Genomic DNA, 20,382 nt, shown 5'->3' with positions numbered 1-20,382 from the left:
TGTTTTAACAAAGGGCAATCACTTTTTCACACAGGGCCATGATGGTTTGGATTTTTTTTCACCTTTAATAACAAACACCTTCATTTACAAATTGCATTTTGTGTTTACTTGTGTTGTCCTTGACTATTGTTTAAATTGGTTTGATGTTCCGAAACACTTAAGTGTGACAAACATGCAAAGGAACAGGAAATGAGGAAGGGGGCAAACACTTTTTCACACCACTGTATGCATGCATAGCTTGGAGAGATGCCCCCAAGAAGAAAAAGTGGCTCCATTATGGGTTGGCATCTGCATAGTGAAACTGATGGTTCCTCATTTGCACAGTTGAAGCGCCAAGAACAGTGCCAGGGACACATGCACCTTAAAGGGGAATGTGCCAGGGAATTGGGTACATATGGTATACCATTTATGTATATGGTATAAAAAATGGACCACCACATAACCAGTCCTGGTCATTTAGTCACCCTTCAATCAAGTCCATAAAAAGGTGTATGTCCATCAAACTGAACCTCCTAGGGCAGTGGTCTCCAAACTGCAGCCCAGAGGTTGAATGTGGCCCTATTGCTTGCCTTTGGGCACTCTTCCTTCCATTGATAAAAGACACTAGTCCTCTCGCTGACATCAACTTTGGGACACTATTCCTCCCCCTGACACCAGCATTGGGAATAATGATTGGGCGCTATTTATCCAACTGACACCAACAATGGGGCACTATCCCTCTTATTGACACCAAGGACGCAAAGATGCATTGTCCCACTGATGCCAGGACAATTTCTACTCTCAATGGCCACAGTCCTGCCCTCTAAAGTCTGGAAAACCATAAACTAGCCCTTTTGTCTATAAAGTTTGGAGACCCCTGTCCTTAAGGTTTGATCTAGAGGAAGTCAAAAAACAAAATCACCTGGCCAACTTTGGGAAGTAAATTAAAAAAAAGAAGAACACAGGAGATAAAGAGCCACTGCCTTGGTGCCGTATGTATGGAAAATCATGAAAAAACAAGGCAATGCACCCACATACATACCCACATACATAAGTAATTGGATGTCCCTCCAAAGGATAACCAACCGGGGTGAATCTTTCTGGTAGGTAATGTGACAGACCTAGCTGGGACAGAGGCTGTTGGAGGGCACAGAATGCAAGCCTTCTGCCTTGCGATTATGGGCCCTTGCATTTGGGGGAACGGTGCTCTTTGTGAGCTGTATGCCTGGGGTCCCCTGAGGTGGTGTTACTTGGATTCAAATCCATGTCCCCCCCAATACACACAGACTCTGGATATGTATTTGTCATATTAGCAATAGACTGAATCACACTGTTGGGACACAAACTGTTAGATGCTAATGTCATCAACTCCAGCCACCTGTCTGGCTTGTAAGAATATTCCACACATTGTTGGTTGTGCTAATTAACCCTGTGTTTATGTGTATGGTTATGTGTATTGAATAGTCAGTCAGTGAGCTAGGAGACAAAGTCTTAGTCTGAAAAGTCTTATCTCGCAGACAACTAGTCTGGGTCAATGATTAGATAATTAGCTCATGCTAATTACGTTAGTTTTTAGTCTTCTACTGTATTATAAATACTTATCTTTTTGGATCTAATAAATCAGTCTATGTTGAGCAGCTAAGCAAGTGTTGTCTTGTTTTGTGCTTGTGAGCGGTGAAGGACTTGAGGACCTGCGAGAATATAGAGAGGCTATGCTCGGTCTTGCAGGGATCTTAGAGCTTAAACCTGATCTGGACCATTTGTTAAGGAAGGAACAGCATCTGGAAAGGGCATACAGGAAACTGCTAGAACACGTTCAGCAGAATGCCAGAGAATCCGCAATGGAAACTCCGGAGATTGTTGTCCCCAAACCTGAAGTGCTGACAACAGGGCAAAGCTCTGCTAATCTCTGCTCAGCACCAATAGCATCTTCTGGGTTCCACGGACAGGAGATGGGGAAACTCTATCCCCAGACACAAGTTGCAGTGACAGGGGATTTGATAGACTTTTATGCTGAGGAAGAAGTACCTGATGAGCCTCCAGCAGAAGAGCTGGTATTAGCGCCAAACTTCACTGTGCTCTGGCCAGCACCAACAGCAGTATCTGTGGAGTTGCAAGGAACTTCCCCAGCTGAAGCACTGGTCACCGGACAGAGGGTCCAAGACCTCTGCCCCACACCTGTGGCAGTTCCGAGGCTCAGGGTGAGAAGGTAGTGATCACTTCCCAGCAGCAGATACAGGGGGAGAAGGGAGAGGAAACGTTGGTTGTCCCTCCTCAACCATCGGCCAGGGTGGAGAAAGCAGTCTTTCCTTCCCAGGAAAGATCTGTGCACCTGGGAGACAGTACCACAGACATGTCATCCCAGCAGCCAGATGAGGGAACGGAAAGGGAAGCAGCCAGCTCACCTCCCCAATGGCAGCTACACAGTTTGGGAGTGGAGGAATCCAGCCTCTTGCCCCAACAGTTAGCTGAAGCGGATGATATGGAGCCCCCAGCAGAAGGGCTGGCAACAGGGCAGAGTGCTATCAAACTCTGCCCAGCCCTGGCAGCAACTGAGCAGTTCCAGGGAGCTGGGGCAGTTGGCCCATCTCTCCAGCCACAGATTACAGAATTTATGGGCTTAATGGACTGTTTATCAGAGGATGTCATAGATTATGTATCACCTGCTCAAGTACTTGCAGCAGGACAGAGTACTGCAGACCCCTGCTCCACACCCGTGGCAGTTTCGGAGGCCCAAGGTGAGAAGGTGATGGTCCCTCTCTCCCAGTGGATTTCAGAGATGAAGGGAGGAGAAGCAGACATTTTCCCTCCCCAACAAGAGTTTATGCACCTGGGAGACAATACCAGTGAAAGGGAGTTCCAACAGCAGATGGCGCCCCAGAATGATGACACCAACTCAGCTGAAGCACTGGCAACCGGGCAGAGTGCTACCAATCTCTACCCGGCACTAGTAACGGCTGCAGAGTTCCAGGGAGCCGGGGAAGTCAGCCTGATTCCCCAAAAGTCAGCTGGAGTGGATGATGTGGGGTCCTCAGCTGAAGTGCTAACAGGACAGAATGCTACTGGCCCCTACACACAACTGCAGCTTGAGTTGATATTGATGGATGGAATTTCAGTCTCCACTTGTATACCCCAGGGATTCTGGGCGGTCGGCCCAGATCCCCAACAACTTGATGGAGTGAGCGCAGTCACCCTGTCTTCTCTCCAGTGGCTGAAAAGACTTGAGGGAGAAGGGTCAGTCCAGGCCTCCCCACAGCGGCGGATATGCTCTCTGAGAGAGGCAGAGGTTGGCTGGGTGAGGAATACTCTGTTTGGACCAATGTGTTTGGGGTACTGTGTGGATACTGGCATTGGGGGACTGGAATCACTGACTAACTTCCTGTGTTAGTCTCCTGCCGAATGGTGACAGACCTAGCTGGGACAGAGACTGTTGGGGGTGACAGAATGCGAGCCTCTTGCCTTGCGATTATGGGCCCTTGCATTTGGGGGAACGGTGCTCTTTGTGAGCTGTATGCCTGGGGACTCCTGAGGTGGTGTTACTTGGATTCAGATCCATGTCCCCCCCAAGACATACAGATTCTGGATATGTATTTGCCATATTAGCAATAGACTGAGTCACACTGTTGGGACACAAACTGTTAGATGCTAATGTCATCAACTCCAGCCACCTGTCTGTTGTGTAAATGAGTCTAGTCTGGTTTTTAAGAATATTCCACACATTGTTGGTTGTGCAAATTAACCCTGTGTTTATGTTTATGGTAATGTGTATTGAATAGTCAGTCAGTGGGCTAGGAGACAAAGTCTTATCCTGAAAAGTCTGGGTCAATGATTAGATAATTAGCTCATGCTAATTAGGTTAGGTTTTAGTCTTCTACTGTATTATAAATACTTGTCTTTTTGGTTCTAATAAATCAGTCCATGTTGAGCAGCTAAGCAAGTGTCATCTTGTTTTGTGCTTATGAGCGGTTGGAATATCTGATATCTATATTCAGACTTAGGAAGCGGTATACTGACGGGAGCACTCAATCGGAGTGTGGGATTGGTTCCATCACAGGTAAATTCAACAAAATATTCAGAGAAGTGGCTTGAGAAAGGGACTTAGCCCTGAAACACGTAGACATGCCCCTTTTACATATGACATCATTGCGGCCTTTGGTCGCCCTACTGGGGTCCTTAGCAACTGTTATTTGTGTCTATACAGTCTATCCAAGCTTCTCTCTGCTCCCGCTGCCACTGGTTTCAGGCCTCCCAATGACAAAGGGCGCAAGGGGCAGCTGCTTTGGGCCCCTCAACAATGTCTGGGCCCCTTTTGTCCCACGTTTTGCAGGTCAAATATATCTAATTGGATCACAATTTCAGCTGCTGCTGGGAACTTGAATAACTTCTTCCATTCTGTGACTGTGCCATACCCCCACCAGCTTCCTCAATGTCCAGCGGAGGATAGCAGAGTTGAGAAGTGGACCGCTCAATCGCAGCCCCCAAGATACGATCTGGAGAGGGGAGGCTCGCCTTTTGCACAGGTCCCCCCTTTGCAGCCGGTGAGCTGAGTTGGGGTTTTGGGATGGAAGCCCTCCCAAGTTTTGGGGAGATGGGCGGGGTGGGGGTGTGGGATGATTAGTTGCCCAGTAGGGGCTGGTTGTTTTGTTTTTTTATGTGTATTTTTTGTTGTATGATTTTATACCTGTCTGCAAATACACTCAATGGCTTACTACACTCCGCAGAGACTGGCCCCAATGTACCCCCAGCGGGATCCGATGTGCCCAGGTTCAGGCAGGAGATGGGCTCATTCTGACATATGTAGTGACAAATATAGGCGCACTAATCCAAGAGTCAATTTTTTGCACAATGCAATTAAATTATGTTCTATATTGGAAAAGAAGTCCATATAAAACTTTAAAAACGTCTATGTAAGATGTCAAGTGGAAAAGGGACTCAATCCAGGGGATGCATGCAGGGCTGCCATCAATGTAGAATAGAAACCATATTCTGAGGCTGTAGAAAAAAACAAGAAGAGATGCGCCTCTGGGTGCAGTAGTTTTAAAACACAGCTTTAATATATAAAATTGTAGCACTCACATTTAGGTGAGAAAAAGCAGAAATAGTATATTGAATGTCATGACGAGTATCCCAAAGTCCATGCTGTAAACATCATTGCTGATAACACTTCCGACAGGTGGTATGGCCGGCTCCGGAAGGCGGCCTCAAGCCGAAGCTTGGAATGCAAGATGCGGCTGGCTCAGCATGATGACATCATCTCAAAGGGACGTGTTTTGAGAGCATGCACACTTGGTTGTTGTCGTCACAAGTCGCACTCCTTTTTCAACAGACATAAAAAGTTACAGTAAAGGAGCTACTTATAAAGGGAAAAAGGGAGGAACATAAGCGGGACATTAATAATAATAATAATAATATTAATATAATTATAAATATATAAATATAATAAAAAAAATCTGTGGAAGCAGAACAGTTAGAGGCGACAGTGACAGGCCTTTTCAATAACCTACTAGATAAGCCAGTGCAGCCTACAGTGGCTATAGAGAGAATTCACAGAGCTTTACGGCCCAAAGGGAGAGATACTGACCCCCCATGGGATGTTGTGTGTTGCCTTGTGGATTATAAGCTGAAGGAGGAAATTCTACGAAAGGCACGGAACAGGATACAGCTAGAACATGAGGGCGCATCAATTCACATTTACCAGGACCTGTCAGGAATTACTCTTCAACACAGAAGGGATCTACGGCCACTGTTGGATACGCTACGTGCTAAAGGCATTCCGTACAAGTGGAAGTTCCCTTTCGGTCTATCTGCCGTAGTGCATTACTGAGGGTTCCTGAGGAGCTCCCACTCTTTTGTGAGGCAATGGATATCCCAGTCATAGACATCCCGGCATGGTATGCAGGGTTCAGGAGCCGAGCGCAACCGGGAAGGGGAAGACCGCAGGAAGAACCGATGGACGTCCAAAACACCAGACATCGCAGACATAGATCCCCATCGGGCAACAGGCACTACGCATCTCGCAGAGAATCCTATACGGATGGCAGCCCTACCGACTCACCGAGATCCAGGAGAGCGAGACGGGACCCCGGTCCCCCCCGGGGGCACTCCCCACGATATTGATCCTCTACGTCAGCTAAGTCCAGGAACATTCCCCCTTCTACCTCTTCTCTCACTTTTTAACCTTCAACTTCTCGCTATTTCTTTCCTCTCTTTTCTCTGCATCCTCCCTACAAACCTGCTGTAGAGATACCAGGAGCCCTATGTATACACAATAGATTTTCAAGACCCAAAATATAGCGGGCATATAACTGGTTACAATCCCAAGTCTGAAGATCCCCCACTTATGTGACTCTAGCTGCCTCCCCGCTGCTGAGCCTCTTCCAGGAAAAAGTGTAAGGTTTGGCAGGGTGACTATTCGGGGGGCAGCGACCAAGGACTTCCTCTTAGTAAAGTTGCAGTTAAGGACCCACGAACTCCAGATGGGGGTATCGAGGATAAGTCTAATATTACCCAGTTGACATAAAATAGACAATATTGGGAGAGATGGGATCAGGTTTTTGCTAGGTTTTAAGTGCCTTCACATTAGATACTTACCTACCTTGACTAAGGTTTACTATCTGCAACTATACGCATAAATATAATTGGGAGGTGGGGATGTACCGAGGGAGTGCTGGAAGGCCCCAACCCTTAGACTTTAATGTGTTTGACTTTGCTCAACCACGTTCTACTAGACATCTCTTTTGATGTGTTGATCCTTTAGAACCCAAAGCTCATACCGAAAAGAGGACTTGGGCCTCCACTGCCCATAATGTAGGGACCTTTGCACCAACTTGGGCCTTCCAGCACCCCCTCCTGGATCATGTGTAGTACTCAATTTCACTCACTAGCAGATACATGAGGACACAACGTACTGGTCACACCCACACGTCAGCAACGACCCTATCAGATGTAGAGGAGTGGTGGACCTATGACCTGCTTGTCAAACGCTACACACGGCACGTTATGGGCACATACTATCAAAATGTAGTAGAAACCTAGAATTAAACGTACTTTACTTTCCAAGTCTTAATGACTGAAGTGGGGAACGAGGGCATGTATATCTTGTCCCTAGGGACCTACTATGCCTCAACTATTCAGGCCCGTATTAACATGAGAATACCCCACCAGTTATCCTTAGGGGTCTGATGGATGCCTGCTAGACTATGGGGGGAAATGGGATATATGACATACAGGGAGACTCAGCCAATTATCCCAAGCTTGGAAATAGAAATGCTATGTATGATGAGACTCACAAACGGGATTAAGACGTTCACTTTATCGGTTTGATTATAATATGTTTTTAACAGTTCTTGCTTTCAGTTTGCAGCCTGCCAAGGTTTTGTTGAACATATAGTTTTTTTGTTCTATACTCTATGACACTTACGTTCCCTTTCCTCTAAAATATCGAGACAATATCATTTATAGGGTGAATGACTGCCAACCTATGGCTCTCTAGAGCCGCAGGTGATAGCATAGACTATAACTGGTCTGAATAGACCATGAGTTGTGGTCTATCTGAACGCATATGTATCCAGCATGATACCCTGGTACCATGGTTTACATGTCTTTCGCCAGATTCACAAACCGAGTTCTAACATGTATGGTGACTCAATGCCTCCCTGTCATCTGATGAGTATATACATCAGGGAAATGGTTGGGCGGTGGCGCTAAGTAGATTCTTTGTTCAATCACATTCTAGTTTCCTTTCGAACGGTATTGTCCAACCCCCACACAGGGGCCCAGTGGGGAATACCCCCGACAATAGGGGTGGCCCCCATCTGGGCGCTGTACCCGACCGAACATTAGAAATACTAAAGGGGGGGCTGTACACCTCAGTGAAGTAAATTTCAAGTGAAGTAAATTTTTTTTTTTTTTTTACTCTATCCCCTAGCCCCTTCCCTATTCCCTCTCACCCTTTAAATTTTTCACAAAACAAATCTAACCCTTATTTATCTGCTTAGTGAGATCACTGCATATCATTATGCCACACAAGGACATTGCGATCTCGTCCCCCCAGGTCAAGCTATACTCCCTGAACATAAGGGGTTTGAATACACCTGAAAAAAAGATCTCCTTCTACTCCTTAAAAAAGCTAAAGCTGATATAGTTTTACTCCAGGAAACTCACTTCAAATCACACAACATGCCTGAATTAAAATCCTTATACTATCCGATCGCTTACCACGCCACCAATGAGGAGGCCAAATCTAAAGGAGTTTCAATTTTGATCTCCAAACACTGTCCCCTTCAAATTCAAGATACCCTAATTGATACGAATGCCCGTTATATATTTCTGAAAGGGAAACTACACAACCAGAGACTGTCACTCTGGCCAACTTGTAAGCCCCGAACAAGCTACAAGTCCCATTCTTTCGTGATGCGATCCAACAGCTCACCTCCTGCCAGGGCATGCTGGTAGTTGGAGGAGACTTCAATATACCACTTCCACCAACAGTAGACTCATCCTCAGGAACGTCTTCCATTACCTATCGGGCATTACGTGCGATCAAAACACAGTTGCAGACGCTAACTCTACACGACACAGGGCGCACCCTCCACCCACGAGATAGAGACTATACGCTCTACTCTCCCCCACATCGCAAGTACACGCGAATTGATTATTTTTTTATGTCTCAGAATGACTTAGATTCCCTTATGACGGCGTCTATAGACCCTATGGTTCTATTGGACCACCACCCAATCGCGATTACTATCTCCTTTCCATGGACACCTAACAAACTGTTCACCTGGCGTTTAGACGACTCTATTAACCGACGCTGACAATGTTCAAAATGTTAACAAATTACGACTTATCCAAGCGCATACATACCCTTGAGACCAAACATAAGCAATCACTCGCGGAATCCACACTCAAGTCTCTCCAGTTAGCAAGCGAAGAGCTGACCACAGAATTAGGTTTCTAATTTTCTATGAATTCGGCAATAAAGCCAGCAAATATTTAGCGAGGGCAATCCAAAAGAAACGAGCCTCTTCAAATATTCATCATATCCTAGACCCACAGGGAAACAAGCACGTAACTCCCACTGATATTGCTAATCAATTTAGGCATTTTTAGAAGAATCTTTATAATATCCCAGCGCCAAACACCGAGACCGCTGCCAAAGACAGACAACAGAAAATACTAGATTTTCTGGCACACTACAGCCCACAACCCATCTCCCCCGACACGACGGCAAGCCTATATTCTCCATTCACAGGGGAGGAGATGATGATGGCCCTCAAACAATTGAAAACAGGCAAGAGCCTGGGTCCAGACGGATTATCTACTGGGTATTATAAAATGATTGCGGAAACTTTGAGCCCATTTATACTTAACTTTTTCAATACACTACCTACTGATCCCACCAAACACTCTGACATCCTTGAAGCTCATATTTCAGTTATTCCCAAACCTGGTAGGGATGCAGCCCTAGTCCCCAACTACAGGCCCATCTCCTTAATCAAAGTGGACTTGAAACTATATGCTAAAATCTTGGCGAACCGCATACTCCCCCTTTTACCATCTTTAATCTCACTAGACCAAGTAGGCTTCATCCCAAAACGCGAGGCTCGCGACAACACCATAAAAGCTATCAATATGCATTACTGGATGACAACTCCCAACACCCCTGGCTTTTTCCTTTCCCTGGACGCGGAGAAGGCATTCGACAGAGTGGCTTGGGACTACATGCTAGCGGCCTTATGCTCAGTGGGATTCGGAGAACAACTCCTAGCATATATCACAGCACTTTATTCGTCCCCATCGGCCAAAATCAAAATAAATTGTCACCTGTCGGATGCCTTCTCCCTGTCCAACGGAACCAGACAGGGATGTCCTCTCTCCCCCATACTTTTCGTCCTCACTATGGAACCAATGCTTCAAAGACTCAAGGAAAATCCATCCATCAAAGGGGTACAGGTCAAAGATATCCAACACAAAGTAGCGGCATTCGCCGATGATGTGCTCCTGTTCCTCACAGATCCGATCACCACAATACCCAACTTACTACAGGACTTTTCCCCGTTGAATGAAATTTCCAATCTCCAAATCAACTTTGGTAAATCTAAAGCCCTTAATGTTACTCTATCAGAAGATATTGTCCTCTGTAAAGCCAATTTTCCTTTTGGCTGGGAGTCGCATTCCATCACTTATCCGGGTATATAGCTTCTGGCCAAATTGGGAGACTTGTACCCCAGAAACTTTTTACCACTTCTTAACACCCTCAGACAGGACCTCGAGCTCTGGCATAAACAATCATTCTCCTGGTTTGGTAGAGCGGCAATTCTGAAAATGAACGCCCTCCCCAGACTCTTATATCTTCTACAGACAATTCCTATTAAACTTCCCCCAGCGTTTTTCTCCATTTACAAAAGTATTTGCTTAAAATTCCTGTGGGCGGATAAGCCTCCCCGCATCAAGTGGGATACCTTGATAAAACCCATTGGGCAAGGGGGAATAGGACTACCAGACGTACAGAAGTATTACTGGGCATGTCTCTAGTCCAGAATAGTCGACTGGCACGTACATGCTGACATCAAAGCATGGGTGAGACTGGAGGGTACGTTCTCGCCAATTCCACTACACCACTTACCTTGGATCAACATCCGATCCACGCCACTAGAAACCTTACAACACCCCCTAATAGGCCCAACCATACACACCTTTAGTTGTGTCTGCCAGAAGACACGCATTGCTCAAACTCCTGGTCCAATGACCCCATTGGACGGAAACCCAGATTTTCCTCTGGCCTTGCATAATTGTCCAACTACTCTCGGTAATGCGTTCAACGCTAGGAAGGCAGGAGCTTTCTTCAAAAAGGGGGAATTGAGCCCCTTCTCCACCCTCCCATCCCCATTTCCCGAATGGGAATTATCGTTCTTTCAGTTTCTTCAAATCCGTCACTTTCTACTTAAGACATCCACACCACAACAATGGAGCAGAGACTTCACCCCTTTTGAAACCATGTGCAATAGCAGGGACCCTGTTAAACATATCATCTCCCAACTATACACCATGCTATCCCCCACGCCCTCTAAATCGGAAAACCCTTACGTCCAGAGATGGGAACAAGACCTAAACATAACATTGACACAAGAGGATTGGGATAATATTTGGCTAAATATACACAAAGGCTCATTAAATGTATCGATACAAGAAAACGGTTACAAAATATACTCACGTTGGTACAGAACCCCCGATCGTTTACACAAATGTTATCCCTAGGTCTCTCCCACTTGTTGAAGGTGTGAGGGAGCCAGGGGAACTCTCTTGCACATCTGGTGGGAATGCAACCAAATCCAGCCATTTTGGGTCAAAGTTAGCCGTCTCATCGTGAAAATCACGACATACACGCCAGTGTTTACTCCAGCTCAATTCTTACTTTACCACACCTCTTTACCCCAAAGACAATACAGGAAGTCCCTCATGCATCACTTAATTAACGCAGCAAAACTCTGCATCGCTATGCACTGGAAATCAACCACCCCTCCTAGCATCGCAGCATGGTTGCAGAGGGTATCCAGAATTGCAGAGATGGAAGCCCTAATACACCAAGCCAAAGAAACCTCGCACAAATTCCAAAATTCATGGGCCTTTATATATATATAAATATAAATATATAAAATAAAAATATATAATATAATAAAAATATAAAAAATATAATGAAAACATATATTTTACAATGTGCTAGTGATATAGGCACAAAGCATTGCGATCCTCAGACAAAAAGAACATGCTCTCGGAAAACCAATATAGGTATAGATATTTACATGTATGCGCTTATGTGCACATACGTGCCAATATAGGAATAAGAACAATAAGCACCATAAGCGCCTAAGCGCACATGCGCATGGACAAAATGAATGCACACACATTCAAATATTCGTCTATATGACATAAGCTTTATAGGCATAGGCGCACATACACCACAAAAAATACAAATATACACAAAGACAATGCGCCAATGCGCACCTTCAAAAAACCTAATACTATTAATCATGCAAGCTGGTGCGCATTGTCTGTTCAAAAAGTATAGATGTGGTGAAATACTAGTACTATTAATCATACAAGCAGATGCGCATTATCTGTACAGTAAAAACCACCCCCCAGGAGAGAGAACATCTAAAGCATATATCCAAAAGGTTTCCCTAGAACAGAGCCTTTTAAAACGCTCTACAGCTGGAAGGGATTTAGGAATCTGCTCAATAACCCACACTTGCAGACCCTCAGTAGACTGTTGGTGGGCTTGGAGAAAATGCCTAGGTACACTATGCGGATCTTTATCGCTTTCGATAGATCTTCTGTGTTCTCCGAATCTAGTCCGGAGAGCTCGTATTGTGCGTCCTACATATATCAGGCTGCATGGACAAGTTAGTCCATATACAACATAATCTGAGGAACAATTGTAAAAGTCTTTCAACATGTAAGTAATTCCTTTAGTCGTGAAAGACTTTTTTCCATGTTTAACATATTTGCATGTTTTGCATTGAGGTTTATGACACTTAAACATTCCGACCAATGGTATTAAAATAGGTTTTTCAGGCAAAGAACATTTAGATCTAATTTTACTGGGTGCGATTTTGGATTTTAAATTGAGTGCCCTACGATATGTGACCCTAGGATGCTCTGGAATAAAAGGTTTTAAGAGTGGGTCCTGTAGTAGGATACCCCAATGATTTTTAAAAAAAATTTCCATCTTTTTAAAATGAACATTAAAAGTGGTGGTAAAACGTCGGGTATAACTATTTTGTTGTTCACAAGGTATTTTGGGGGGTTTCGATTTTCGGAACTGTTCGCAGGCCTTATCAATAGTAGCTATAGGATAATCTTTGTCCTTGAACTTCTTTTTAAGTAATATGCTTTCTTCCATAGAGTCACTTTCTCTCGTGTACTTCTGGCGAAGTCTACAGAACTGGCCCTTTGGGATGTTGTCAATCCATCTCGGGAGGTGACAGCTCTTATGATGCAGATAAGAATTTCCTGAAGTGGGTTTAACATAATTTTTTTAAATTATGGCTGAAGTAGCTTCATCGTGACTTAACCACTTCAGCTCCGGACCAATAAACACCTTAAGGACCAGAGGTCTTTTTGCAATTTCGCACTGCGCTGCTTTAACTGGTAATTGCGCGGTCATGCAATATTGCACCCAAACGAAATTTGCGTCCTTTTCTTCCCACAAATAGAGCTTTCTTTTGATGGTATTTGATTGCCTCTGCGATTTTTTTTTTTTGCGATATAAATGGAAAAAGAGCGAAAATTTCGAAAAAAAAAGATATTTTCTTCTTTTTGTTATAAGAAAAATCGAAAATAAACTAAATTTTAGTCATACATTGAGGGCAAAATTTATTCAGCCACATGTCTTTAGTAAAAAAAATGTCAATAAGCGTATATTTTTTGGTTTGCGCAAAAGTTATAGCGTCTACAAACTAGAGTACATTTTCTGGAATTTACACAGCTTTTAATTTATGACTGCCGATCTCATTTCTTGAGGTGCTAAAATGGCAGGGCAGTACAAATCCCCCCCAAATGACCCCATTTTGGAAAGTAGACACCCCAAGGAAATTGCTGATGGGTATGTTGAGCCCATTGAATATTTATTTGTTTTGTCCTAAGGGATTGAATAATGACAAAAAAAAAAAAAAAAAAAAAAATTTACAAAAAGTTGTCACTAAATGATATATTGCTCACACATGCCATGGTTATATGTGGAATTGCACCCCAAAATATATTCCGCTACTTCTCCCGAGTATGGCGATACCACGTGTGTGGGACTTTTTGGGAGTCTAGTCGCGCACGGCACCCCGAAAACCAATCACCACCTTCAGGATTTCTAAGGGTGCAAATTTTTGATTTAACTCCTCACTACCTATCACAGTTTCGAAGGCCATAAAATGCCAAAATAGCACAAAACCCCCCAAAATGACCCCATTTTGGAAAGTAGACACCCCAAGCTATTTACTGAGAGGCATGTTGAGTCCATGGAATATTTTATATTTTGCCACAAGTTGCGGGAATATTACAAACTTTTTTTTTTTTGCACCAAGTTGTCACTAAATGATATATTGCTCACACATGCTATGGGCATATGTGAAATGACACCCCAAAATACATTCTGCTGCTTCTCCCGAGTACGGGGATACCACATGTGTGGGACTTTTTGGGAGTCTAGTCGCGCACGGCACCCCGAAAACCAATCACCACCTTCAGGATTTCTAAGGGTGCAAATTTTTGATTTAACTCCTCACTACCTATCACAGTTTCGAAGGCCATAAAATGCCAAAATAGCACAAAACCCCCCCAAATGACCCCATTTTGGAAAGTAGACACCCCAAGCTATTTACTGAGAGGCATGTTGAGTCCATGGAATATTTTATATTTTGCCAAAAGTTGCGGGAATATTACAAACTTTTTTTTTTTTTGCACAAAGTTGTCACTAAATGATATATTGCTCACACATGCTATGGGCAGAAGTCAAATTACACCCCAAAATAAATTCTGCTGCTTCTCCCGAGTACGGGGATACCACATGTGGGGGACTTTTTGGGAGCCTAGCCACGTACGGGACCCCGAAAACCAAGCACTGCCTTCCGGATTTGAATATAAAATGCTATAAAAAACAAACTAACCAGAGTCACCCGTAACACTTATACGGTGATCAGTGGTGAAAGGGTTAACTAGGGGCAATCAGGGGGTTCAAATTTTTATTAGGTAGTATATGGGGGTCCCTGGCGCTATATAAAAACCTGACGGGGAACCTAAATAACTAACTGGCTAACCAGCGTCACCAGTGACACTTATACTGTGATCGCTGGTGAAAGGGGGTGAAAGGGTTAACTAGCAGCAATCAGGGGGTTAAAACCATTATTGGGTAGTATATTGGGGTACCTAGCGCTATAAAAACCTGGCGGTGAGCCTAAAAAAATAACTAGCTACCTAGCGACACTAGCGACACTGATGCAGCGTTCAGAAAAATTATCGCTTAGTGACACTGGCAAAAGGGGGTGAAAGGGTTAACTAGCGGAAATCAGGGGGTTAAAACCATTATTGGGTAGTATATCGGGGTACCTAGCGCTATAAAAACCTGGCGGTGAACCTAAAAAAATAACTAGCTACCTAGCGACTGTAGCGACACTAATGCAGCGATCAGAAAAACGATCGCTTAGTGACACTGGCAAAAGGGGGTGAAAGGGTTAACTAGCGGCAATCAGGGGGTTAAAACCATTATTGGGTAGTATATCGGGGTACCTAGCGATATAAAAACCTGGCGGTGAACCTAAAAAAATAAATAGCTACCTAGCGACACATGCAGCGATCAGAAAAATGATCGCTTAGTGACACTGGCAAAAGGGGGTGAAAGGGTTAACTAGCGGCAATCAGGGGGTTAAAAACATTATTGGGTAGTATATCGGGGTACCTAGCGCTATAAAAACCTGGCGGTGAACCTAAAAAAATAACTAGCTACCTAGCGACTGTAGCGACACTAATGCAGCGATCAGAAAAACGATCGCTTAGTGACACTGGCAAAAGGGGGTGAAAGGGTTAACTAGCGGCAATCAGGGGGTTAAAAACATTATTGGGTAGTATATCGGGGTACCTAGCGATATAAAAACCTGGCGGTGAACCTAAAAAAATAACTAGCTACCTAGCGACACTAGCGACACATGCAGCGATCAGAAAAATGATCGCTTAGTGACACTGGCAAAAGGGGGTGAAAGGGTTAACTCTAGGGGCAATCAGGGGGTTAAATCTTTATTGGGGGGTGATAGGGGGCTACCCTGGACCTAACACTAACTGTCCTGACAGTTTTTACTGTCACAACTGACACTGAATGCATTGATCAGTAAAGAAATGATCAATGCAATCAGTGACACTGTGACTGGGGGGGGGAGGGGGGGCGGGGGGGGGGATCGGGGGGTGATCGGGGGGGGGATCGGGGGGGTTTGTGTGCCTGTGTGTACCTACATGTCAGTGTAGTGTTGGTGCACACTTACTTTTACTCTTCTCCTCGTAGTCCGGTCAAAAAGACCGCCCCGAGGAGAATGACATCACTTCCTCCTTCCTGTGTAAACAATACACAGGGGAGGAAGCTTCTCATTGGCCAGGAGCGATCCAGAGGGGGTGGCCAAAAACCAACGGCCATCCCCTCATCACGGAGCGCTCCTGGACCGAATCGGACCGCCGTAAACAGCGGGAGGGGGTCCGATCGGACCCCCCACCCGCTGGAAGGCAATCACGTAGATGTACGTGATTGTGCCTGCCTGTGCCATTGTGCTGACGTACAATGGCAATACGGCGGTCCTCAAGTGGTTAAAGTGGTTCTGCACCTAAAAAAAAAAAATATTAAAAGCCAGCAGCTACTAATATTGCAGCTGCTGACTTTTAATAAAATCACACTTACCTGTCCCAGGGTCCAGCGATGTCGACGGCAGATGACGAGCGATCACACATCTCGCTGCTGCCCCCGCCACCATCCTCTGTCAGGGAATCGGGAAATGAAGCATTGCGGCTTCACTGTCCGGTTCCCTACTGCGCATGCGCGAGTTGCGCTGCGCATCTCCACTGGTCCCCGCTGTGTCCTGGGAACTGTGTGTTTCCCAGAACACAATGGGGGGGGGGCGGGGTGTCAGGGGGAGGAGGGTGCAGTTACCTGGATAATCCAGGTATCTGCACCCCCCTCCCCCTGAAAGGTGCCGATTGTGGCACCGGAGGGGGGAGGGATCAGATTAGCGGAACTTCCCCTTTAGGGTGAAGAACCACTTTAATTCTAAATCCAGAAAAGATAACATGTCAGAATTGCTTACTGAAGTAAATGACAACTCATAGGGGTTCTGATTGTAGTATTCTAAATGATAATATCATTGAAGTAACGACTGAAGAACACAATATTGCGTGCAAAATGATAATTTTGTAGTATGTATGCATTCTCCCAGAACCCCATCGCCAGATTTGCATAAGAGGGAGCAAAATTTGCTCCCATCGCCGTACCCCGTGTTTGCACATACAAATCTCCATCAAAATTGAAATTGAAAGTTATGTGTCAAACAAAACGAGGCAGCGTCTAAGATGAAAGTGGCTTGACGAGGATTAATCAGAGGCTCTTTGCCTAAAAAGTGTTCCAGTACCATTAGCCCAAACGAATGAGGGATAGATGTATACAAAGAATTAACATCAAGTGAGAGCCAAATATACATTGGCTTCCACTTGTAGGCAGAAAAAAGTTCCATTATGTGGGTCCCATCCTTAATGTAGAATTACAGCTGATGGACAATAGGCATAGGCTGTAGGAAATAATCGATGTAAAGGCTTAGACCAGTGGTGACGCTTTCCATAGCTGCCACGATTGGTCTGCCTGGGAGATTGTTCAAATTCTTGTGAATCTTCAGGAGATGATGAAAATAAGGAATTTGGTAAAAACTTTTAAAAAGAAATTACTTCTCAAATATATTAATAATACCTTGTTGGAATGCAGCAGATACCATAATGTCAATCTCATTTTCAAATTCAGAGGTGGGATCTTTACTAATTTTCATATATGTGCTGGAATCGGACAACAGTCTCCTAGCCTTGTTAATATAATCCATTTTGTTTTGTATAACAATTCCCCCCCGTCAGCCGATTTGATGAACAAATCATCTGCTTCCATTAATGATTTAAGGGCGCCTATCTCAGAAGTTATCAAGTTATTAGTATAGTTGGTATTGGAGGACTGGCATAATTTTTGAAAGGCAGCAAACACAACCCTATAAAACTAAAATACTTTATATAGAGGCCTTTTGCATGTGTAGGATTAAAAATAGATTTTGGCTTGAACAATGTATGAGTAATTAGAAGGGACATGGCTAGATGTTGTGTGAAGAGATTAAAAAACAACTCAGTATCAGAGGTTGAATCATCCAAATCATCAATATAACCAGTATCAAAAGAAAAGACATCCGATGGTATCAAAGCAGTAGGGGATGTGGAGGAAATATTATTCAATGAGACATTGTCAAACAAAAGGGTCTTTTTTTCTTTAATATGATAGTACCTCTACAGCGTTAGATTCCACACGTAAGCATTCAAATCCTTAAACAAAAAGGAAAGGGTTGGGTCTGTTAACAGGGGCAAAGTCATTCTGGCATATGGTCTGGTCCTGCCCCTTGCTTCAACCCTATTGGGAGGCAATAGCCTCCACCCTAGGTGACATAGGTGGCACAAGGATTCAATTAGACCCCTTGACTTCACTATTAAGCCACTTGGAGGCAGTAGAGGGAGACAGATATACAAAATTATGTATAACATTCTCCTTGTTTTATGCTAGAAGGGAAATACTCTTGAGATGGATGTTGGCAGAGCCGCCTACGCTCGTCTCCTAGTGACTTTTGGTTAATTCAGCCCTGCCCTTATACAGACTCACATACAAAAGCAGGCAATGCCCAGGAAGATTCAACAAGGTCTGGTCCGGGTAGATAGATGCATGTGGTTGATACGACTAGAGCTAACCTAATATACCAAAAAGCAGAAAGTGGTGGACTTTTGAGGCACATACAATAAGTAGAAATATATAAAGTATATAAAGAATTTATTAAATTTGTAAATACCATAAAAACATAAAACAAAAAGGAATGCTTTAGACAGAATAGTCACCAACAAATTGTACAGTACAATAATTTATGATACTTTTACACCCTACATGTTTCGGAGCGCCCACGTCTCCTTCCTCAGGGGTGAGTACCTTGCTTTTATGGTATTTACAAATGTAATAAATTCTTTATATACTTTATATATTTCTACTTATTGTACGTGCCTCAAAAGTCCACCACTAGGGGTCTTTCTACTTTTTGGTCTAATACTAAATGTGGCATACAAAATTGCAAGAAACTGCCGTTCCATACATATTGTTGCTAACCTAATATATCAGTTTGATGTGGTTACTCATTGTTGGTTTCAACCCCCCCACTGCTGATACACCCCTCAATTTCTTCTGACTGTAAAAGAGGGTATGGGAAATTGGAAGATGATGTTGGTGAGCCCAATCACCCATTGCTAGGTTTTGTTCAGCTATTTCTAGAATGAATGACACACGATAGGTGACTAAGACCCCTACTAGATACAGATTATTACTGAAACCCTTGTGTGATTAATAGTATGTCTTTTGATCATTGTTCTGTAATGCTGATTTGTTGTTTAAATAAACTTTCTTCTGTTAAAAAAAAAAGTCATAGGATTTGAGACTGTATCCATAACATACTGGTTTTTGAGACCGCATCCATAACATACTGGTTTTTGAGACTGCCACTGTCACAATACATACTGTATACTTTAGTAAAGCATCCTAATTTCATATCGCATTCGCAATTTCCTTACTGCCAGTTACATTTGAAAAAATTGCTTCACTTCACTTCACATAACTTTCCAGAGAGATCTCTAAAAGCAGAAGTCTTCTGGTATGAAAGTCTTCCTGTGCATGCTGAATGAATTTAAATAATATACAGTAGGTTCCTCTTCAATCAGCAAAGCTTATTCTCAGTTTAGTTACAAATCATGATTTCCCTCGTAGTGGTCCTGCTCATGCTGTGTCTATGGGGTATGTAGTATATATACAATCTGTAGTATTATTATATACAGTGTACTGGTCCTGATCATGTGGTCTCTATGGGGTATGTAGTATACAGTGTGTGGTATTATTATATAAAATGTACTGGTCCTGTTCATGTGGTCTCTATGGGGTATGTATTATACAGTGTGTGGTATTATTATATACAGTGTACTGGTCCTGCTCATGCTGTGTCTATGGGGTATGTAGTATATATACAGTCTGTTGTATTATTATATACAGTGTACTGGTCCTGCTGATGGGTATTTAGAATATATACAGTCTGTAGAATTATTATATACAGTGTACTTACTGGTCCTGATCATGCTGTGTCTATGGGGTATGTTGCGTACATACAGTTTGTAGTATTATTATATAGAGTGTACTGGTCCTAATCATGCTGTGTCTATGGGGTATGTAGTGTATATACAGCCTGTAGTATTATTATATACAGTGTACTGGTCCTAATCATGCTGTGTCTATGGGGTATGTAGTATATATACAGTCTGTAGTATTATATACAATGTACTGGTCCTGATCATGCTGTGTCTATGGGGTATGTAGTATATATACAGTCTGTAGTATTATTATATACAGTGTACTGGTCCTAATCATGCTGTGTCTATGGGGTATGTAGTATATATACAGTCTGTAGTATTATTATATACAGTGTACTGGTCCTAATCATGCTGTGTCTATGGGGTATGTAGTATATATACAGTCTGTAGTATTATTATATACAGTGTACTGGTCCTAATCATGCTGTGTCTATGGGGTATGTAGTATATATATAG

At 43.6% G+C, this 20,382-nt stretch overlaps 1 protein-coding gene across 3 annotated transcripts in view; it reads left to right on the top strand.

The window, feature by feature from the left end:
* Positions 1 to 19,435: 19,435 nt before the first annotated feature.
* The window catches only part of LOC143961374 (uncharacterized), an 82,600-nt gene continuing 81,653 nt past the window's right edge, over positions 19,436 to 20,382 (top strand). For 2 of the 3 annotated variants that reach the window (XM_077470641.1, XM_077470639.1), the window contains exon 1: positions 19,436 to 19,579. In XM_077470641.1, coding sequence (XP_077326767.1) covers positions 19,537 to 19,579 — 43 coding nt within the window. In that variant the 5' untranslated portion in view covers positions 19,436 to 19,536. Of the gene's footprint in view, positions 19,580 to 20,119; positions 20,145 to 20,382 lie in introns of those variants that run through there. The other variant, XM_077470640.1, reaches the window with a different exon arrangement.

The sequence above is a fragment of the Lithobates pipiens genome, unplaced genomic scaffold, assembly GCF_037356315.1.
Source record: "Lithobates pipiens isolate NorthernLeopardFrog02 unplaced genomic scaffold, aLitPip1_a1.2 Scaffold_8, whole genome shotgun sequence".
NCBI classification, from domain to species: Eukaryota; Metazoa; Chordata; class Amphibia; order Anura; family Ranidae; genus Lithobates; species Lithobates pipiens.
The sequence above is the reverse complement of the archived record's forward strand: the minus strand, read 5'-3'. Positions and strand labels throughout refer to the sequence as shown.